A 23,023-nucleotide genomic window follows, 5' to 3' on the forward strand; every position below is an offset into this window, starting at 1 on the left:
GCAGGCGCCGCTCCTACCCCATGAGCTTGCCGAGCCGCTCGACACGTTTGTTCGGGAGCCGCTCGACACGTTTGTTCTGCGGCTCGACCGCTGCCAGGGAAACTCTGTTAAACGTGTCTGCAAAGAACCCACAACAAGCATCACAGACAAGGAGAAGAGAGGCAGTGAACATCCACATCACACCCATCAAAGAGAAAGGGAGAGACAAAATGTGACAGAAAAGGCATAATGAAAAACCTTTTTTCTTTTATTACTCAATGGGCACTGCTGGAAACTTCACCACAAGACACAAACACAACAATTTCCCCACCCTGGCCATGCAGCCTGTTGGCCCACGTTACCAACAACAACATAAAGTGCTTCCTTCATGTGTGTTTTCTTTACGGGCGAGGACAAGTGAATTGCTCTTGCATCAATCTGACAAATTATTGCTGCTGTTTCTCTGCTACTGCAGGAATGACAGCAGAGCAGCTTGCAGCCGCACATAAAAACACTCAGAGGACAACAAGTAAAATGAATACAGTTAACACTGTATAGCCTTATTTTTACAGCTGGAGCCAATCCATTAATCATGCCTAAAAACTTCTTTTACAACGAATCCACGCTGTCATCATAGGGATACAAACACTGTGCTGCAGAGAAGTGTGGGAGTGTCTGACAAATGTAAAACAGGGAGAGTGGTTCACAGACAGGGGATCCAACCACACTCAGCACTTAATGAAGGACATTCAATGGAACACAGGACCAGTAAGTGGAATGTTTTGTGTGTAATAAAATAGGCCTTTGGCTTGGCTAATCAGATCTTAGTCAAAACATCTTGTAATCAGCATCCCTCAGCAAAAAGTATGTCCATTAATCACATAGCAGCGGTGAGGAGCTGCATGGGTGGCATTTTCTCTCCCCATACACACACACTTCTTACCAACGTAAAACAAAAACTGTTTCCCCTCTTTTCCATATGAGACATATACAGCAAGCTAAAAACGTTTGTTACAATATGTCTATTTAGATATACGGTGCAACTTGAACAAGAGGAAGAAATCCCATTTGAAAACAATAAATATTATATCAAAGTCATTCACAGACATTAAAAAGGCAGGGAACAATTTGCAGTAAATTAAGATTAGAATGTGCTTTATGGTCTAGCATGGCTCCCTTCCAGACAAGCCGGAGACTTTATAAAAACTTTAAACAATCGCTGCTTTTATTGGCACATTCACTGCACTCACACACGTGGTTGCTGCCATGCTTTCTGACGCTTTACCTGTTTACTATTACAGGAAGCTGCTGAGGCCCAGAATGAATGCCGGGTGTACTGTAGGTCACAGAAGGAGTGGGAACATAGTGCAAAAGAAGGAGAAAGGCAGCTGAAGCTGACAGCGACTGACTGAACATGACTCCTCGGTGGACTGGGTGTGAAGAGACAAGAAAAAGCTGCCAAAGATACTACACTGGACCCCTTAAAACTTAAATAGACCTGAGTGTTAGTAATACTCATGTTTTACACTGGTTCCTACATGTCTCTCTATTCATACTCTACACACATACTGACGCGCGCGTACACACACACACACACAAGGCCATTATCAACACAGAGAGGATGAGAGTAGTCCTCTGGAGCCCTCAGTGTCTGTCTTTGGAAACTTAATCCTGTATACAGACTATGAACGCTGTAAATGACTTGCTTGGGGCCATATGAAGACAAAAAAATTACACTAAATTCAATAGTAAACTGATACGGCTGAAGTAAGGTAACGGGCATGTTCACCCCAGACCACAGTGTATTATGTATCTTTGTAAAAGGACCTAATTGCTTTTGTATTACACAACGACTCTGCTGTAGTATCTACTGTAAATCTATACAGGTCTGTATAGGCGGACATGAAAAAATGACTTATTCACTTTTTACCCAGCACAGATGAACACGTCCTTAAAGCTATGTGTCGTTACTATATTGTTAAACACTTCATTTTAAATCCAGTGTAGATAGACAACATATGAATTAGTCGTTTAGTCATCCTGTAACACACATTCTGCACAATGAAGGATAACACTGCATGTACAACACAACAGATCTAGGCACTTGTGTAGAGTCATCAACAGGCCTGAGAGATTATGAAATTTCTGTGGTATCACTGAATATCCCATAGAGCATTTCTGTATCTAGGATACAGAGTTGTGTATAAACAAAAATCTAAAATACAGATTTCATTGAAAGAAACAATGAGAATCGAAGGAAACTTGTTTTTCCATTCCTGTTTTCCACTCTCACACTATAGATACTGTATGTGTCATCTGGTTGTTTATTTGTGTCTCTCGGGTGTTATGAGAGCCAGGTCTGGGCTTGGTAGGGCACATATCCCTGTAAATACCTGCACGGTCAACATTCATACCCTGGGTAAATGTAGTTTATGACTGTAGCAGTGATGTTTGGGGTGAGGATAGCATCTTTATGCAGGTGACTGTCAGATGGTGCGAGTGCCAGTGCAGCCCAAACAACCACGAATCGGGTTGTTATGTCTACAGAAGCCCATCACAATTGCAAAGCCCTTAATGTTTCTAACATCTCAGAGGTGAAAGAGAGTATGAGCAGCAGAACAAGAGAAAAGCAAAGGGGGGAAAAGCAATCCCGAGGGAGGCTCGGCCAACATGCTCGCCTTCAGATCCCAAATCTCAGAGAGACTGGCAGACACAGAGAAAGTGCGCAGACAATTAGTGCCAACACTAACATGGGTAATGGCTCCGAAATGGAGTTCACACGAGCCCAGTGCTAGGGCAGGAGCAGCCAAGAAAACAGTCAGCCTAAATCAAGCAGATCTGAATAGCAACAGACAGGAGGAAGTAAATTCCTGCTTCAGTCAACAGGCTCTCCACGATCCAGCAGCCAGTCAGAGGGCAGCAACAGGCAGGAAGGCTCCACACTGGAGAATGACCGTCTACAACCTTAGCATGGCTCAGTGGAGAAACAGCATGGAGGAACTGCTGGACAATGAATCTGAAACTGAGGGATGTGAGGGGTGTGGTAGTGTGTGTGACTAAGTATTTATGAGTGTATCTGCACTGTGAGCAAAAAAGGGAATCTGTTCAGAGAGAACATGCCATTCAAAGGAAACTCTTGTGAAGCTGCAGTTCTAGAGTTTCACTTTGTTGCCCTGAACAGCTAGTGTACAGTATACCACACACCCATCAGCATTTTCTTCTACTAGATGTAAATGTCTACCTTTGGTGGACTACATTTGTTTTCTTATTGTCAAAAAAAATTAAGAAGAATACAAAATAATTACCAAAGCAGTTTGTCTTGTGGGGAACAAACATCTCGCAGGCAGCAGCTATCTGTAGCTGAGCACTTAAAACAGCTTTGACGATGAGGTCCTCTACCTGTCTCATCAGCACTGAAACAGACAAAAAGGAAAGAAATATGAGTTAGCGGATGTTGTACAGTCTTGCTTTTCTGGAATTTCCATGTTTTAATTCATTGATAGACTTTTGTAGACTGATGGATAAAAAGGAGCAGAGTTTGAGAAGTAAACTACAAACTGAATACATTTTACTTCTATCATCTGTGTGTGGATATTAAAACCAAATGGAAAAGGTGAAGGTTTGACTCACATGTGGTGTCCTTCCCCTCCTGCTTCAAATACCTCAACACTGCACTCATACTCCACTTGTTCCCATAATCCTCAACTTCAGGGTCATCACAACTGAAAAGGAAGAAATGTGTTTCAAATGCCCCAGTTATAATAAATGGATGAGTCAATCGAGCTTTTCATAATAGCTCCATATTCTGTGTACGTATGTAGATTACTAATGAGGCCTTACCTGACATAGTCACTGCTCTTTTTGTTCACACTGTAGTTAGTGAGATGCATGAATGTGTTCTTAATGTTCTTTGAAGTCCGGTCATACCTGACTGTGGCAAATCTTCAGACAGGCATTGTTTATTAGTACAAGAGAAGAAAAAAATAACCCGTCATCCAAAAATTTCACATCATATCTATCTGCCATAATGAACACATCCATAATGCTGACATTTGACTGGATAATAGAGGCAGTATGGGCGGAGATTAGTTTCTGGCAGCGTTTAAAAGGAGTGGATGCCACATGTGCAATAATGAGAATTCCTTGGCATGCACTGTGCACCTGAATACCAAGACAACCCAAAGGAATGTCAAGAGATAAAAGTGGGATTCTGAATTTGTCCATGATTTATTACTCTTAGTTGATAACCAAGCCAGCAAACAAGAGGGTGGCGACACTCTGATTCCAGCACATACCTCTATCAGAGCAAAGCAAAGAGACAGTCATGCTATAAATCATCTACCCTCTCCAGACCTACCTGCCTGATGCTAAACCCCCCACACCCCCACCGCACTCTGCTATCTTCAGGCCTTGTGTTTATTTCTTGCCCTCTGTGGCCATTGTTGTTAAAATCCGCAATGCACTTCTTCCATGCCCCCGAGGATGCAAGGTTATAAGACGCGTTTTCAAAACCAGTATGGCTCATTTCAAAGATAGACCATGGAGGTTCCCTGTGCAGGTCCAACCCAGGACGGGAGTGGACCTGTGAGACCCAAGAGCTGTGGTGGAAAGTAACTAAGTACATGTACTCAAGTACTGTATTTAAATACATTTTTGAGGTATCTGTACTTTACACATAATGCATCAGCATTATCAGTACGAGAAAGAATGAGGCAAAACCAGGGTTAACATCGGTTTGTCTTATCGGAGATGGAGGGCACTAAAAGAATCCAAAGGACTAAATTTTGAGTAGCTAATGTGTATATGTCAGCTTCATTAGCATGCTAATGTTAGCATTTCAATTTTGTACCTTTATATTGAATTATTCTGGTTGTACTTCGGAGTCATTCCAAATGACTGCAACATTAGTGTTCTGTTGTCCAATTAGCAGAAACCAACAAATTTTCCTGGATTAGAAAATGAAGTAATTTAGCTAATTTTTCTAAGCTTTGGTCCACTTTATACAGACATAACACTGCAGTACAGTAGCATTTTAGTGAGAAGCTGTGAAAATTTACACCATCAGCACAACTACAGAAGTGGGGAGTTTGTTCAACTATCAAAAACGTAACATGAAATTTCTCGTTTTTCACATAAAATTGACGGTTATGTGTGTCAATTATGTAACATTGAACGCGATGCAATAGTGGCTGGAACATTTGCTTGTGTTACTGCAGATACATCCACTACAAACAACGTTAGACATACGTATGTATATCACTAAAATGTAAGCCTCTTTATTTGACATTGTGTCACTGCTATGCCGTTGAAAACCACGGGCTCTATATTCTGTGTAGACTAGTTCTGGAGCCAGTTATTACTGCTGCGCTACCTGACTGCTACAACTGTCTCTGGCTGGCGTGATCACATATGACGTAGTTTCAGAGGCAGGGCGGGAGCAGCAAAGAGGAGGGGATACTGCTTGAGTTTGTTTTGACTCTCACTTGGCTCTTAACAGGAGAAGCAGCTTTAAAGTACGTGGTGAAACAATCCTTTAACACAGCAGCATGTTCTTGGTTTAGGTTCGATGGTTCTGACACTCTATGCCATCCCTGTCTTGTAATTCTTAAATATTAAGTCCTTTTTTTCTTACAAAAAACAACTTTCATTTGTTTTGAACCCCTTCTCTAGTCTGATTATGCAGGCCATCAACAGACAATCATATTTAGAGTAAGAAATTAAATAGCCATATCCAGTAAATACAGAGCCATTAAAGTAATCATAACATATGATCTTTGAACTATGACTCAATCAGCAACAACTGATGAGCACATCCTGTAAATGGAACAATAGCAAGCTTTGTTAAAAGTCACTACCACTACACACACTGCACGGCCGCTGGTCTGGAAAGTTTAGGCTGCCCTCTAGGGGGTCCTGACAGAACATCAGTGCTGGAGCTTAGCGTAACCAGGCAGTAGCTACATCACAGTGCTGAAAAACTGCCATAGGCTTATGTAGACACATGCTCAATTACTCATACAGCAGACATCCCTCACTATTAAAACTGCAGATTGGTTACATGCTTTGCTCAATACTGATTATTATTATTGATTACTTTATCAAAACTCCAAAATGTAGCTTTGAGCCAGCATCTCACCTGCAAAATGAAAACAAACTACCTTTTATTTTCCACTGTTTAACCATTATAAAGTAAGCATAGTGTTTTTACTCTATAAAATGTTGCTGTATGTTTTATGCTTTTTGTCATGTGCTACATAAAACATATGTTTCAGAGTAAAACTAAAATATACAAAAATAAACTTTAGTATATACAGAGAAAATGTGTAGGACACTATTTAGAGCATCTACTGCACATAGTATATAGAACAATGCTAGTTTGCCTGGTCCTGTGTATTTGGCAGCAGGTTGTCATCCACATCTCATCGTGCATTTCAGCTGGGAAACACTGTGTGACTCAACACTGGCAGTAATACAGGACAAGAGCAGGCAAATGCACAAAAACCAACTATAAATATAAAACAGGTTGAGCCTGGGTGAGGTTAAGATTGATGAGATTAATTTTACCAACAGATGTACAGAGGTCTATGTTTTCACTAGTTTGATGAAATTTTGTGAACAAGAAGCCACTGGCCCAAAGACCTTTATGACTAGGTTTGGGGGGGTGAAAGACTTCAAACTGTACTGGACGAATGAACTGTTCTTCCACAAGATATTCCTTCATTTGGTGTTTTGATGATGGTGGTGGAGAGCGCTGTCCAAAATCTACTATACCTGTTCAACTGTTCCATTACATAAATGCCCTATGGGTGGGGTAACTGTCATCCTGGAGGAGACCACTCATTTATTCAGGATTTCTTTTAATCTGCCATTTGACTGTATTCAAATGCTGATGGAGGCCTCCAAATTCCCAAGCATTTGGATGTAAGTGCTATTATGACAGAAGTTGAGCCAAAAAGTGGACAGTGTATTGTCAGATAATACTTATCCCAATAATGACACTGACAATGAAAAAACCCACATATGCTTACCTAGCCAGACCCTCCTCATACACATAGATGAGTAGTGGATCGTACGATGTTATCAACACATACAACCGCATGTCAAACTTAAACTCTGTAAATAAGAAATTAAAGTAAGTCATACAGATTTTTCAGTTCAAAAGTAAAACTGTGTCTCCAACAACTCACCATCAATTAGGAGTGGGTTATTAATATAGCGAGACACCAAGGTGTTTTCATCCATCGAGATCTGATTTGGCTGCAGATGACAGAAAAAGACAAGATAATGAGCACACAAAGAAAAGGTTGCAGAAAGCATTTTGTCATTTTAACAAGTGCTACAAGTCCATTCATACAGAACAGCACTAAATGTTGAATTCTTTAGAGATGACATGACGTGATGTGAAGCTTCAAATAATCAGATCCAGTAAAGTTACTGCAACAACAGCAGGTCAACCTTCAATAGCAGGCTATAAAAACATAATCTGGCTGTGGGAGATGGGTCATTTATGAGGTTGAAATGTGTTGCAGGTGGTGAGGTTGAAAAAAGAAGGGAAGGGGGGTAGGGGCGGCGTAACCTCAGTGCTGGCTTCAGTTCAGAGAAAATCCAAACCAAAAAAATGAACGTATTTCTTTCCCCTCTCCAAATATCGCTGACATTCTTTCCACTGTTTCATAAAAATGCCTGAGAAGAACTTGAAAATATGTGATTTACTCCACAAAGTTTATTAATGCCTGAAATTCTGTTTGATACTTATTTCGAACACAGCTGTATCTGTAAACGCCCACACGCACAAATAACATCTGGCCAACTGACTGCTCTGTCAGTTCACACAGATTTTTTTTTAAGTCAGAGAGCTTACTGTTAACTCCCTCTAGATTGTCCATGTATGCGAATCTATTCTTATACATTAATAAGAAGGAACTTTTGACACACAAACAGAAAAGCTGAGTGACACTGTCAGTAAGATCTGATTATCTGTATCCCCTGACTCCACTTTGTGCTAACTTATGCTGTCTGCTCACAGCCATCCTACAGAGTGATATCCATCTTCCTATGTAATTTTTGGCATGAAAGCAAATGAGCTTATTTCCCAAAATGGCAAACTATTCTTACACATACAGCTTTCACATGCAATGCTGAGGCAGAACCTACAGTTTCTGTCCCATGTGCATGCACACATAAACAAAGGCAAAGAAGGTGCTGTTTCAGTTTCTCTCCTTTGTTGCTGTTTGACTCACTATAAATACAAGTTACAAATAAAGAAGCATAAAACAAAAATCATAATTTTTAAGAGAAGTTTCCCTGTGTCGACAAATACACGTTATAAACACCAACGTGAACTACAGGTTTATTCTGGGTCACCACGTTAGTGTGAACGGGGTAATAGAGCAGTGGTTCCCAACCTAGGGGTCAAGACCCCCAAAAAAAGAGTTCAATGTAAATCTGAGGGGTCACATAAGATATAAGGGATAAATTATGTCTGAGCTCAGAGGTTCGTTCTTGACCTCGGATATAAAACCATGTTACAACAACAACAAAAAAAAAAGAAAACATTTGAGAGCACTCAAGAATAAAATATAAAACATTTTTCATTGTGCAGAGCTTTCAGCCCCATCTCTTGGCCTTCATCAGTGCTTGAAAGCCAGCTGATGACGGGCCAGAGTAAAAAAATAATCATGAATGTATTATGTATTACTGATTGTAAAAGACAATTTTCAAGCAAAAATTCCAAACATTATCTGAATCCAGCTTCTTAAATTTGCTGCTTTTGCCTATTTTATATTACAGTAAACTGAATATATTTGGATTTAGAGTTGCATATAACAAATCAATTTAAAAACAGCATCTTGTGGCTTTGGAAAGTCATTTTTGTTCATATTTTTGAAGTTTAATAGGACAAACAACAATTCAATTTCTTGAATATATCAAATCAAACACTCCTAGAAGAAAAAAAAACATCTTTTGATTAAACTACTTACAACATGTACCTACACTGAGGACATAAGCTGTGAGGAGAGGCCACAAGTGTCTATGTATTAGTCAAAACTCCAGGGGATAAAATCACTCACATTGCTGACCAAGTAGATGCCCCGCCCTCTTGAAGATGCTACTGGTTTAATAATCCATAGGCCCTTGTCCTTGGCAAAACAATCTGAGATTAGGCAAGAAAAGAACAAAATGATTTACTGTGTGTATGTTTAAAATGGGTGATGGTTAAATAAAACACCATAAACAAAGCTTAGCTTAAACTGACAAGATGTAACAAGAGGTATCTTACTGCAGAATTCTGGGTACTCAGATGGAAGCACAAAGGTCTGAGGAACAATATGGAAGTACTTGAAGCCATGAGTCTGCTGCATTCGCTGGATGTTTTTATAGAGACGGTCTTTGCGCGTCAGTTCGTATGACCTGGAAATGAGCAGAGCCTCCAGTTTAAAACACTCTAGCGCCACAGCTTTGATACTGACAGAACAAAAGATATATGAATACAGAACACCCTCTGCCTGACAGTATGATTCATTTCATGTTTCAGACTGGCACCGGTCCAAACTAAAAGCGCTATGCAGTGGGAGCCAACGAACACACTGCCTGAACCAAAGGGCTTAAAATGGCTCAGTAGTGATATTTATAATACAGCAAACAGCGGCAATACACTCGTACACTGGAGCTCTCTACATGGATGTATGGCTTCTATTATACTTTACCTGGGGAAGTGGTTGACCTTCTGGAAGTCTTGCAGGCTGCGTAGTATATAAGGCTTGAGGTGAGATCCCGTCCACAGGAGATTAAAGTCATTATTGTTTGGATGAACCTGAGAAACAGAGAAACTAACTCACTTCAGTTGAAAGGCTCTAGACTTAGTACACAGTACTAACGAGCTTTGCCATGAACGATTAAGAAAAATAGATGTTCTAGAAACCAGGTGTATCAATTAATGTTCATACTGAGTTGGCTCTGCTCAGTTTCCAGTCATCAACAGCAGTATTATATTCTGATATCCATCCTGACAGCTCAGGTAGAGTACATCTAAGAACAAGATCACACTCCTGCCACTAACCTGAAGAACTGATACCTGGATTAAAGAATTTATCTCAGAAACAAGGCCAACTCAAAGATTTTCATCACCATCATATTAGTGTATCTGTTTTGTAATCCAACAGTCTGTTGGGAAGTGAAATATACATGACTATTCCTTCAGTGTCTAGTGGAGAGGCAGACGTTTGCAATAGAGGCTTATTAAAGCTTGGCTCTGCTTGAGGCTGTGGCAGACAGTCGTCTGCCTTTGATGATGGGTTAGCGCAAAGTCAAAAAGCACTGAAATGGAATAAAAAGGGAATTAATTGCAACTGTTTAGAAAGATCAATAATAGGGAATGTGTGCCCTTGTGAAACAGGGTTAATGCTCCTGAGGTAATTTTGTTTTTTTCATGGAAGCATTCCCAGGCTTGGACATCAACAATATCAGTCAAAAAAATCAGACTTCTTCTATCAGGGAACAAAAAGCATGTGCATAAATAACAATAAACAATTCATGTTTGCAAGATTTAGGCTAATCTTTTAAATTTACATGATTTAGTGAAGTACTTTACCTCATGGAATCCATGATTGGTGAGTATCCCTCGTACAAGGCGGCTCTCTGTGCGAACGATCTTGAAGGCCATGTGGTATCGCTCTAAGCAAAAGAAACACATTTGAGGACAATTAAGTGCTCTTATCACCAAACCTATTAAAAGCGCCAACATTTTATTACACTATTATACATTTGTACATTCATAGTCATATTATAAACTTCATCAAACTGTAGTGTACCTCCCACAGAGCAGATCCTCTCATCCTTTGAAACAACTGCTTCAGGGTAAAACAAGAAAACAGGGATTGACTTGCTAAGGCCGCTCCAGTTGATGCAAGGATGGTCTCTAGTGGACAAATAATTAGATGAGGCACAGAATCATTATTTAAGTGAGATGCAGATTTTGTAGATGTTTTCAAATTAGAGACCACCTACATTTTAAGTATCTGTGGAAATAAACAGCACAGAGAGAGTAAAACCTGAGAGAGATGCACTCTGGTGTTAATTTCACTGACCAAAATCTTTGGCGTTCATTCACGGATGATGTGACCTTGTATATACAGACAGCTTACCTAACGCTAACGGAATGCATCCTGACATGGTGTTTACTTCAGTCAGGCAGACAGAGACAGAGCCACACACATTTTCCCGAGGTGCTGGCCAATAACAATCCTGTGGACTCTTCTAAAAAATACATCTCTAAAACTGCAGACCATCAGATAGCACCATACGCAGCCTGATTATCAGGGGCTAAAAATAAGGTAAGGTGATGGAGTACATCTCAGTCAGGCATGGATGGTTTTGATAAGGGAGATGGCTTAAATATCCAGTTATGTCAGACAACACTGCAGATATACTTCCTACTGGGATGGCTTAGTTGAAGGCCATTAAACAAGGCATTTTGATAACATTTAAGCCTATTGTTTATTATGAACATGAGCCATATATTTACACAGCCCAGCTGATGATGTAGAGTTATGTGGCTCCTTCCCTTGACATATAGTATAAGCTTCATACTGTACATGCATTGTTGTCTGCATGCTTCGTGCAAATGCCTGTATTGCTATACTTTGTTGTCCTTTATATTATGTTGTATTGTCTGTTTCTGTAGTAAACATTAACTGACTAATTCTAGCACTTCTGCTTCACATTAATGTAAATTATTGTCAACTGCTCCTGATAAAGTGAAGATATGTATCATTTAAGTCAAAAATAAGTGGAAAATTTCAAACTGGCTGAAATAAGGTGTGTTCAAATGGGAAAGGTCATAAAGCACCGGTAAAACAATATTCCATAACAAAAAAAATCTGTTGCTCTTGTATTGCTCCTAGTATAATGACAGCCAGGAGAGCAAAAGCAGTACTGGTCATCTGGAGGTTAAACCTTAATTCCAAGCAATCCAAACTAATTCAGGAGATGGAAATTAGCCTAAAAGCAGGCACAGTGGCTCTTAGTAATGTTTTACGATGCCCAGGCTAAGAGTGAATTAGCTGCCACAGGCAAAATAACAAAGACCAACTGTTGCAGCTATGACCTAGAGTTAGATGCCCTTCTCTTTCATTCAGCTGAACTTTCATCAGTTATGGAAAATGAAAGGTTTCATTGTGTTTACATGTATTATCACATACATTTTTAAATAGGAATCAGGAAACACCTAATCCTGCATATATTACATTACACATTCAACAAACAGCAGGTTACAGAGATGGTGACTTTGGTACAGCAGACCCTAAATGAAAAATGCTTTTGGTCAGCATGGTGCCACATTAGTACTTTATTTAGAGGCAAGTTACTTACTCCTGCTCCTCATCTGAGGAGGATTCAGAGCTCTCCTTACCCCCGGTCACAGGTGACATCTCCATAGGGAAAGGGGACGAGCTGTCCGGTTAAATCTTTCTGGGATCAAGGGCGTGGGCTTTACCATGGCATCTGCCAGCTACAACTGCAAAAGCACCCAGTCACTGAATAGCTTAACACAGCTGAAATTAACGCCAGTCAACTCATGCAAGACATTATAATAATAACGCTTCAAACACTGCGGCTTACATTCGTGTTTTCCGATAGTTATTCACAATTAGCATACATCCGGCGTTAGCTGCGAACAGCTACCTTCTAGCTTTACCTAGCTTTACCTAGCTTTACCCTCAAACGAAGATGTTAAGAGTCTACCCAGACAAATACTCAGGCAAGCGTTAGCTAAATAACACTGAGGTGACTCACAAGTTACTTTAGATATGGGAAGCTAATTAGATAAAGTCAGTTTAGTTTGTGGATCACTTACGTAGACGTGTCTATACTGTCATGCACATACACACTTGTAAGACAGATAAACTTGTATTTTATTTCTATAGATCTAGCTAAGAGCTAGCTAACTAGCTGTATAACCAGGGCCACTTGATCCTCGCGGTTAATCTTCCTGTTACTACAACAACAGAGTAGCAACAAAGCAGAGAGCATGCGCACTCGCGAATGATACTTGTTCACCTGGTCACATTTTTTACTGCATCTTCTTATGATGATAATGTTTATTGGCGGTTTGCATCCATCTACAGTAACTGTTCTTAGTCTAAAATCGACATTTTCTCAAATAATTTATGCAGTTGCAGGATAATCTCGAACCTACGCATTAAATATAGGTCGGTTAGTGTCCACAGTGAATTAATTAATTAACCTACCATCCTAATTTCGTGACTCACAAAATGCAACTCCTCACTACCTCAAACACAGTGAATTGTCACATCACTGTGTTTAAATGAGAATATATGAGTAACAGAATTTGGTTTGAATTAAACTGCATTTAGAGACATAGCGCAATGTTGCTATACACATATTATTAAAATATAGGCTATTACTAAAACAAATGACTAATGTAAGCTCTTTGCTAAATTAAAATATTCAGGTTGCTGAATGTTATAGTAATTGGAATTACTTGTTTCGCTTTGTGATATTTTTAAATTTGATATTTTTTAGTGAAAAATGCAGTACACTGTCTATACAAAACTTTATTTAACTGGGATACAAACCTTGGCAGAGCAAGCTCTTGTTTCACATCTACTCTTTGTTGAGAGCAGCCTAGTCTACAGTCGATGGGTGACAGAATTGCTTGGTTTCTATTGGTTGGCGAAGAAAGGAGGCGAACGCTTAACACTTGAAAGGGCCAATCATATTAATGGCACGATTAGATGGAGTCATTCTTTGAGCCTTATTATTGGTTAATTCCACAAACAAAGAGTGGCTGATTTACCATGGCAGAAACTTGACCGTACACGTCTGGCTTGTGTCCCACTTTATTGAATTGTATCTTGTCCCCTTTTTTAATCACGTACATGTTCACAGTGTAGTTTGCTCTACGCCGTCAGGTAAATACAGGCGCTCTTCATACTATTTTGAACATAAGTGGTTCACTAATTGTAGTAATCAAGTTATAGCAACGCTAGCCTGCAGTGTCACATGAATTATTGATGTATATCACCTTGCTAGCTGCCTATGTCCGTGTGATGAGTGGCAACATAAAGCAGATGTTATTCTGTCTGTTACATAACCAGCCACTTGCGCTTTATTTATTGGCCTTCAGTTTGAAGTTGTTTAATCCTGCACTGAACAGGCTGACTTCTGTCTGATAGTTGCTTCTCACAGACATGAGTCGCTTTCTGAACGTCCTGCGGAGCTGGCTGCTTATGGTGTCCGTCATCGCGATGGGAAACACCGTGCAGAGTTTCAGAGATCACAGCTTCTTGTCAGAGAAGCTCTACACGGGCACACCAGAGTTTGGTGAGTAAACTATTAGTTTGTACTGACAAATTATAATGTACATTACAGCTCGATAACATCAAACACATCACCATATTTTTCACTCAATTGATCCTGATACTGTTGTATCAATTAGACAGTATATAGTATCAGTTGTAATGCAGCTCTTAAGACACATTTAAGATGTCAATTACACTATTAGAATAACCAAATCCCAACCAAATAGACTGTGATCTAATACTATAATCTAGGAAGAAATAACATAAAATGAAAATAAAATGTCTCCAGAACAGCTTCACTGTTCCTCTTTTGGAGGGAGGAAACGTTATTCTTCCAAAACACATTCCCTCATTGTGTTCACTACACTTATACTCATACTCATTATGCCATTATTAATTGTTAGAAAATTAACAAGCAGCTATTTGAACTAAAAACTACAGACATTTTCTGGTTACTTCTTTAATGTGAGGGATTGATGCTATTTTTTTTTTTTTTTTTTTTTTGGTCATACGTGATAATAAACTTAATATTTTTTACATATTGGTCTTTAATATTGTCCCAGCCAGATAACTGAGCAGGCTCTTATCAAAATTCTGTAAATAGAATGGAATATGCAGATGGATGTATCATGATATTATGTTAATTTCTTTCAACTCCTGCACTCCTTATTTTCCATTTCCTCCCATTTCCTTAGTGAATGGCCTCCAAGCTCGAACATTTGGTATTTGGACATTGCTGTCATCGATCATTCGCTGTGCCTGTGCCATTGATATCCAGAACAGAACGTAAGACAGTTTACTCCCTTCCTGCGGTTTGTTTCTGTTGCCACTACAGTCCACATATTTTGTTCTTACAGTGTGCTTGCTCCTGCAGGCTTTATCACATCACCTTATGGACATTTGTCCTGGCATTGGGACACTTTCTGTCAGAAGCGTTCATTTACAAAACTGCACCTCTGACTATCGGAGTAATGGCACCACTCATTGTCGCAAGTAAGTATGGATCTTGACATTATGACTTAAATAATAAAAATATGAAGTTTTGTAAAGCATCAAAACATGTCAGCTACTGGTAAATGTTTTACCTTTTCACAGTGGAATTAGAGGTTAATGTAGATCACACCTGTAGTGTGTCAGTAAAAAACATTAAAAAATGTTTAATCAAAGAATCCTAATAGCATCTCCATGTGTTTTTGAGGTTTCTCTGTCATAGGAATGCTCATTGGGTTCCAGTGTTTTCCAGAGACACAAGAAGAAGTCAGAGCACAGCAGAAGAAACGTAACTGAATTCCAGCAGTTTGAATGTCATTTATGGAACCTCACCACCACCACCACCCTCAGCCCTGATAACCATGGACTGGTCCCACTGTGCTGCTACTTGCCTTGAAGGACATGAGATATGGGTGGACATTCCTATTGTGACACTGTCTAAAGACCAGATAGATCTCTATCCTGATGTATTTAGTGGTTTTTAACTGGACATTTTGCAGTTGACAGTGCAGCGATTGTGCTGATTTGAAATGGCTTTGTTAATTTTGTAGGATCCTAAGAGTGATGACAACAAAACATGAGAAGTTCTAAGATGAAACTTGTCAGTGCTGTTTTTCTAAACCCTTTATACTGTGTGTGTGGTCATGACTGTGGTGTTGCTGAGTGAAATGACAACAGAAATAATCCAGAGCAGATTTCTTTGAGGATGTTCTTTTATTTCACAGGGCAACAAATTGCTATTCATTTTTTATGCATGAGTTACCAAAGAACTCAGATGACTACACAGTATAAAACTATTCTCTCACTGCAAAGGCATCAGCAATTGTTCTTGATTTTCTGTGCTGTGAAAACTTTGTTCACCTGTGGAATTTATACAGAATTATTGTCCTATAAAACCTTTGTAATGTTCATTTTTTGTTTATTACAGTAATAACAAACCTATATGTGTCTAAAAACCACAAATCAAAAAATAAGTTCAGACTTCTTGTTTCCAAGATTGTAATTGTGTTTTGTGCTTTGTTTTTGATAAACACCTTGTGCTAATCTATGTACTCTGTTCAATCCAAATCCGTTCTGGGATGGGAAATCGGAGTCAAACTTTTGAATGAGGAAAGTAGAATTGTGTGGTTAATGTGCTCATTTCCCTTTTTTGTCTTCATGTGAAAAATGTCAAAAAGTACACAAAGGCATAGCTTGGAATTTTCACAGTAAAAGCTCTGTTGTGTCTGCTCATAGATACATACTGTATATCTATAGTGTCTGCTGAGTAATTTAGCAGAATGTCCACTGACTGCAAGAACTCAGGGCATGATGGGAGACGCCTGGCTCTCACCTGATCTGAGAGCTGATTGGTTTAGATGCTGGATCAACAATGATGTTTTGTATAATTGCAGTGACTGTGATTTTATTAGTTGCTATTTGCACTAATTTTGTCATCAGGATAAATGTGTGGTTGATGATGTCTTATCAGTCAGAGAAGCTGAAAACAGTCAGCTTACGGCACATTACATATAGGCCTAGTTCTCATATACTGCAGACAGTTTGTGATAGTTCTGCTGGGTCACAGGAGAATTCAACAGCACCTGTCCACATTAAGACATGTTTTGGAGCAGATTTCTACAACAAAAATATTTGAAAACGTCATATACTGTAGCTTTAAATCCAAAATTTATACAAAGTCTCATTTCACCAAAACCCACTGATTGTGTCATACGTTAGAAACACTGACATTTGCTGTAAAATAATAATAATAATCCTATTAATTTGAATCATGTAAATCGAATTTTACAGAAACATTCATAGCACTGGAAAATGCCACTGAATTAATAACAAACAAAACAAACAATCATTAAACAGGAAAATCACCAGACAAGTAGCCACAACACATGTTGTTACAACATGGTGATGACACGCTGGATGAACACTGGTTACACAGCACAAACTGCATTTCTCACTAACAAATTTACAAGCTAAGGCTATTATACATAATATTTCTTGTGCAAAAAGACCAAGGGAAGAGACTAATTTGCCTTATCCCTCCTTCATGTTGCTTGTGCTGTGCTGACTTTTGTACTGTTGCAGATGCTCTTGCATATTAACTCAGATATTCATCTCCAAATGTTTTCTTTTAGCCATCAGTTCCAGTTAAACCAGAACAGAACTGGCCTCCCAAAGTCTACTCAGATGCACACAATCAATCCTGTTTGCAATCAGCAGTATTCAAAAGTGATACTTCCATGTGATCCTTAATGGCAGACAGAGAAATGAAAACCTTCTGAAGGTTATGGGTAACCTGAGTGCCATGACAAGAAAACACTTCACAGTCCTTAGTCTGTATTTAACATACATAATATATTCAAAAAACAAAAAACATCATGAAAGCCTTTAGTAGTGTAAAGACCAAGGCTCTATTTAAAAGAGCCTAAGAGAGGACTGCTCTGTATGATTAAGTCACCATGTGGTCAGGCTTTGCAGCAGTTTTTTTTTTACTTCATGGCCATATGTGCATGTTGATGAGTCAGCATTTTATCTGCCCATGGTGTCTTTGACAGAGAGGAGTTCCTTACAACTTGACCTCTTTTAGAATTTCAGGGGGAGAGATGTTTCCTTCCTGATCCACTGTCATTGTCTGTAAATAGTAAATAGAGCAATAGTAATTACATTGTCCAACAAGTGACTTGACATAGTTATAGGTTTTTGTAAATCAAAACACAAATTTTAAAACTCATCCGCATTCAGAGCTACAGCAAAACCAGAAAACTAAAATTATTCCATTCACTACTGAAAAGTCTCATTCACCTTTTGCATCAAACCAATTCATTTTATCTTCACAAAATGTTTTACATGAGGTTGAAATCCCAGGATGATTTAGTCCATAGTTTATTTTACGAGCTGATTCTTTATAAGAATAGGATGTACTGCCTCAAGTTCTGCTCAGTTTCAGTGACAGTTTTACAATGACAGTAGGTATGTAGGACTTTATTGATCCCGCAATGGGGAAATTCCTGTCTGTGCGTATGTGAAATGTTTCTCTTGCTTGCTGTGTGAGTGTGTTGGGTATAGTATTACTAGTTTTGTAGCTTCACAAAGTGTGTGCCCCTACCTTGGAAGGCTTGTGTTTTGGTTTTAGTGAGGTTTGGGGTTTATGTCAAGACTGCTGTTTGCAGGGGCCGCTGCATGCTGTGGCACCGTATTCTTGCACTGATGACACGGAGTCTGTAGGCTGTCACGATAGCTTGGGTGTCACACCTCTGAGGGGCCTGAGGGGTCACTTCAAGCTCCACTGTGTCCACCGCCACCACCACCACCACCACCACTACTACTACCATCACCAGTCTGCCTCCACCAGGCGCTGCACTCCCAACTAATACTGCCTGCTACCTGTGTTGTAGCCCAGCACTGACATTGAGCCTTTAGTGACAAGAACATGGTGTTCAGTTTAAAGTCATTTTACATTAAATAGTGCAAAATTTGCTATAACTTTAACAAATGTTTATGTAGAATTTTTTGGAATAATTAATTTTCTTACATTTATCTATTATAGCTAAATTTCATCAGCTATGTTAGCTACCTCACTGCTGGTCTTCTCATTTCTAACTAAGAAAAATTATTGGATCTTTCCATTTTGGTTGCATTTGTAATATTTGAACTGAACATTATGACCAGAAAAAGGCAGAGGAAAAACAGTAAAAGAGGTCTCAAGCTTTTCTTAATCAAAAAGGCAACGAGTGGGCAGCATAAGACAGTGTGGTGTAAAATTATGTTTTGAATTATGTTTATTGATAAGAATTCAAAGGCGATTTTGCACAGCTGGTGACTAATGTGAGTTTTTTTTTTAGTGATTTTTAATGTGGTATGCTAAATAAATTCTAATAAAACTGATTATTACAGATTACAGATGTCTGACAGCTGTCAACTGTACCCATATGAAAGTGTAACAAAGCATGCCTTTGCAAGCCTTAAAATGAAACCAGGGTTTTATGGCAAAAGTTCCTACACATGCTGTTTGTTAGAGTCAGCTGGAGAGACAAAAGCAGAGCTGTGCTTTCTGCAAACAATATTTGAAAGCAGAGGATGTTTTAAGTGTCAGTGAGTTCAGCAGTGTGACACCCGCGTTCACTCATGTGCATGCCTGTAGCAGTGCAATGTGAAAACCACAGTGAAGCAGCCAGGAGCGGAACATTCAGCATAGAGTGAGGGCTGCATCTAACACATTCCCCTTCCATGGGGATGTGAAGACACCACTTCTGATTTCATGTAGTGCACGAAGATGTACTTACATTCACTGGCTGCACCTTGGATTGTAGGTTGGCCTGCTGCCGTCGGAGCTCAGACTTGATGCATGCTGTGATGAACATGCAGGAAAGGGCTAAGTTTAATTTAAGTTATGGCTTTGGTGGATTTTGGTTTAAATGTACAGACAGATGCTCTACTCTGTGGACAAGAAAAACTGAAGAGTGTAGAAAGAGGTGTTCATTTATTTATCCACTTAAAATCAATCTCAGTGGGACAACACAAGGCATTTTAAAGCAGATGTCTGTGCAGTACCTACTGACCATGGAATATCTCAGATTTACCTCCACAACATTGCTTCAGTTTCAGGCTCTTTCAAATGAGATAAATCCATCATGCTAAACAGTAACAGTGGTTTTGTGCCACAACCTGGTGTCACTTTTGCAACTTTGAAGTGGAGATTGGATAAAGGATTTAAGTCGAGAATAGCGGAGAAAATAATAATAATCACAAGTAAGACAATTTAAAGTTACACCGTTAAAAAATAATTTTAAAAAGTATTACCTGAAAACAAAAAGTTTTTAGTTTTTCATTTCATACTTTTGATAAGTTGTAACTATTCATTTAGCCACTAGAGGGCAGCAGCATCCTGTGAAAGATATGACGGCAGGTTTTTGTATTGCAAACACAATACGCTGTAGGCCTGCAGTGGTTTAAACTAAAATACCACTAAAATATAACATGTAAAAAGTCCCAGACTTTAGTATTCTGTGTGTGCAAGTCCACATTTTGTGACATGGATTCTATGTTCACTGTATGTAGTGCTAACAGTCTGAGGAAACACAGGTAATATCTTACCTGTCATTACTGTTCCAATGAGCAGAAATGCACTTAGGAATAAGTTTCCTGCTAAAGTGCCCCATTTATCAATAATCCTTCCTTGGCCGAGGGTGAAGATGATTCCAAAGATCTGAAATACAAAACCAACATGATGTGTTTTACATTCCGTCTTACATGTTTATCAAGTGCCTCTACATGCTAACCATGCTAACATTACTTGACCTGAGCTGAACAGTTGAGCAGTCCAGATGAGGTTCCCTCTGATTCTGGATAAGTGAGCTCTACTCCAAACTCAAAGCCCAGAGGTAGATATCCTGTCATGAAAAAGCTGCAGACAGACAGAAACTGAAGGAATACTGTAGAACTACACAAACATTTAAGTAGGGCAAGTGTATTATTCTGTACAATACATCTTGTCTCGGTTTCAGAAATGAAAACCAAGCAAAGGAATTGCTATGGAAACAAAGTACAGACATAATCAGCTTACCATAAATAGCAATAATTGTAAGGACAAGCACATGGACTGGGGAGTCAGAGGAGCATTAATATTGTTTGGACAAAGCAGCAGCCATACCAGAAGAGGAAAAAGTAAAGAAACATGAACATACATAGGCCTTACATACAGTACAGCTTTACCAAAATGCTAAAGACATTATTAAACATTAGCTGTTAAGACCTGATTAAAATTAGTCTCAAGTGTCTTCAAAATAAACTTTATTTTAAGCCACCATTTGTATAAAGCACTCTAATCTTCATTTAATCTGCATTAAAGACACACTTTGCAACCACAACCTTTAGATTAATCAGATATTATCACTATGTTTATGTCTTAATAGACTATCAGCAGAATTCAAAGCTGTTTCAAAACATCCATGGTGTATCTATCAATCCTTCCTTCAGGATCTGAAATCTTGATGCTAGTATTGCTGAGTAGGCATAATGGTTCATTCTTACTTAACATTTCTAAAGTTGATAATAATGCAGAGACTTGAGGTGAGATTTGGCTGTGATCAGGCCTTGAATTTTTTTAAATCACAACTCAAAATGAAAAAAAAAAAGATTTTTAAGAAAACGGTACCAGCCAAAAAAGATTACTTTAAGTTAACAGTTACAATTAACTGTGGTCGGTTAAGCATATTTGCTTGGCACAGCCTCAGCCCTGTTAGGTGGTCTGTGCTTTCTCTGCCCTATAATGTTCTGGACATTCTCCAGTTGCCTGGATTTTCTCTCCAGCCCTGCCGTGCCAATCGGTGCTGACTCTGTCGCTCCACACCTGCAGCCAATTAACTCATCATGCCTCTACTGTATAAATGTTTGCTTCCTTTGTTTAGCTGTCAGATTATCTGCTGTGTGTAGCGTAGCTTTCATGCTGTTCATTACCTCAGTAATCTCGCTCACAGTGTACCCAGTGATCCTGTATTTTCTTCTGTTTGCCCTGTGTGTAGACCCTGTTTGGACTGATTAAACACCTCTGACTCCTGTTTGGACGTTTGTTGCCTTTCCCTCCTCTGCTCAGTTTCGTCAGCTTGGTTTCTCAGTAAGCATCTGTTTCCGCTTGTGTTCAAATAAACTGACATTCACCTGCCAGTCTTTTCATACACATCTGCATTTGGGCCATTTACCTCAGTAACTGTTTCATTAGTGAAACATGAGATTACTTGTCTGCAGAGGTGAAATGTAACTAAGTACAATTTTGAAGTATCTGTACTTTGAGTATTTTCCTTTTCTGCTACTTTATACTTCACTACATTTTACAGAAAATATTGTACTCTGTACTCACTACATTTATTTCATAACTTTAGTTACTAGTTAATTTTCAGACTGAGATTAATTAAACAGAATACAGTATAATCATAAGACTATTCATTGGTGGGAAATTCACAAGCTACCCAGCAGTACGTAAAGTACTTCAAAGTATAAGTATATAAAGTAGTTAATATTAGAGCTACATTTACCAGCTGCAACATTAAATGTGATACATGCAATAATACATGAATAATTATAGTCCAATAATATGATATACATTAATGTAAACTGTGCCATTCCGCATAATGAGTACTTTTAATTTTGGTACTTAAAGTATATTTGTACCTTTGTACTTTACTTAAGTAACTATTTGAATGCAGGACTTTCACTTGAAACAGAGTGGTATTGCTACTTTTACTTAAGTAAGGGATCTTAGTACTTCTTCCACCACTGCTTGTCTGAAAAAAAACTTGCATAGCAATTGCAAGTTAGCTTGTAACCTGAAAACATTAGCTGACATAATTAATTTTTACCCACATTTCTCTGGCTGTGTAGACCTCCAGCCCTGCCTGTGGTGTTTGTGACCATGATAGCTTGTGTTCATTAATAGTTACCTACCCTAAAACTCCAGCTGTGACAAACACCACCCACAGGTGACCCAAGCTGAGGGTGAAGGCATAGACCAGCATCCCAATCAGGGAGAGGAGATACACGACCAGGGTGGTCTGTCTGAGGAGGAGTAGCAATGATATAGTTTAATAAGCAACAATATTATGATCATATATACACACATACACAAAAAGATTACTGTAACTCTTAAGACCCCAAATCATCTTAGAAACCCACTTTAAACTGACAAAGATTTTCTGAACAAGGAACAAAGGCCACTGTGACTTTGTGTTCATTTAGTTCTT

At 39.0% G+C, this 23,023-nt stretch overlaps 3 protein-coding genes across 11 annotated transcripts in view; 1 reads left to right on the forward strand and 2 right to left on the reverse strand.

Annotated features, from left to right (window-relative positions):
* Nucleotides 1–13,008, reverse strand: part of ttll5 (tubulin tyrosine ligase-like family, member 5) — a 45,236-nt gene extending 32,228 nt beyond the window's left edge. For 5 of the 7 annotated variants that reach the window (XM_020590911.1, XM_020590909.1, XM_020590910.1 and 2 more), the window contains exons 1-12: nucleotides 12,833–13,008; nucleotides 12,349–12,493; nucleotides 10,791–10,897; nucleotides 10,571–10,653; nucleotides 9,687–9,793; nucleotides 9,260–9,390; nucleotides 9,051–9,133; nucleotides 7,167–7,236; nucleotides 7,008–7,092; nucleotides 3,820–3,921; nucleotides 3,610–3,701; nucleotides 3,285–3,392 (exon numbers count right to left, since the gene is read on the reverse strand). In XM_020590911.1, the coding sequence (XP_020446567.1) occupies nucleotides 3,285–3,392; nucleotides 3,610–3,701; nucleotides 3,820–3,921; nucleotides 7,008–7,092; nucleotides 7,167–7,236; nucleotides 9,051–9,133; nucleotides 9,260–9,390; nucleotides 9,687–9,793; nucleotides 10,571–10,653; nucleotides 10,791–10,897; nucleotides 12,349–12,413 (1,033 nt within the window). In that variant the 5' untranslated portion in view covers nucleotides 12,414–12,493; nucleotides 12,833–13,008. Of the gene's footprint in view, nucleotides 1–3,284; nucleotides 3,393–3,609; nucleotides 3,702–3,819; nucleotides 3,922–7,007; nucleotides 7,093–7,166; nucleotides 7,237–9,050; nucleotides 9,134–9,259; nucleotides 9,391–9,686; nucleotides 9,794–10,570; nucleotides 10,654–10,790; nucleotides 10,898–12,348; nucleotides 12,494–12,597 lie in introns of all 7 variants that reach the window. The other 2 variants (XM_020590913.1, XM_020590907.1) reach the window with 2 other exon arrangements.
* A 714-nt stretch (nucleotides 13,009–13,722) lies between these two features.
* On the forward strand, nucleotides 13,723–15,605 carry erg28 (ergosterol biosynthesis 28 homolog). Its single transcript, XM_020591161.1, has 5 exons — nucleotides 13,723–13,910; nucleotides 14,175–14,322; nucleotides 14,996–15,086; nucleotides 15,175–15,293; nucleotides 15,499–15,605. Exons 2-5 carry the CDS (start codon nucleotides 14,190–14,192, stop codon nucleotides 15,585–15,587), a joined length of 432 nt encoding a protein of 143 aa, XP_020446817.1. The 5' UTR covers nucleotides 13,723–13,910; nucleotides 14,175–14,189; the 3' UTR covers nucleotides 15,588–15,605.
* Nucleotides 15,606–17,831: 2,226 nt separating this feature from the next.
* flvcr2a (FLVCR choline and putative heme transporter 2a) overlaps nucleotides 17,832–23,023 on the reverse strand; it is a 20,772-nt gene continuing 15,580 nt past the window's right edge. Inside the window, exons 6-11 of one of the 3 annotated variants that reach the window (XR_002274231.1) lie at nucleotides 22,728–22,838; nucleotides 20,586–20,691; nucleotides 20,382–20,493; nucleotides 19,571–19,635; nucleotides 18,394–18,701; nucleotides 17,871–17,919 (exon numbers count right to left, since the gene is read on the reverse strand). Coding sequence is in view for 2 of the 3 variants with exons in the window: in XM_020591159.1 (XP_020446815.1) it covers nucleotides 18,564–18,701; nucleotides 19,571–19,635; nucleotides 20,382–20,493; nucleotides 20,586–20,691; nucleotides 22,728–22,838 (532 nt within the window). In the remaining variant the exon portion in view is untranslated. The other 2 variants (XM_020591160.1, XM_020591159.1) reach the window with 2 other exon arrangements.

Source organism: Monopterus albus, unplaced genomic scaffold (genome assembly GCF_001952655.1).
Source record: "Monopterus albus unplaced genomic scaffold, M_albus_1.0 scaffold13.1, whole genome shotgun sequence".
Classification (NCBI taxonomy): Eukaryota; Metazoa; Chordata; class Actinopteri; order Synbranchiformes; family Synbranchidae; genus Monopterus; species Monopterus albus.

Coding starts and splice junctions, on each gene's coding strand:
- erg28 (XM_020591161.1), top strand. CDS start 14,190: ATGAGTCGCTTTCTGAACGTCCTGCGGAGCTGGCTGCTTATGGTGTCC. Junction 14,323..14,995: donor CACGGGCACACCAGAGTTTG/GTGAGTAAACTA, acceptor CCATTTCCTTAG/TGAATGGCCTCCAAGCTCGA. Junction 15,294..15,498: donor GGCACCACTCATTGTCGCAA/GTAAGTATGGAT, acceptor TGTGTTTTTGAG/GTTTCTCTGTCATAGGAATG.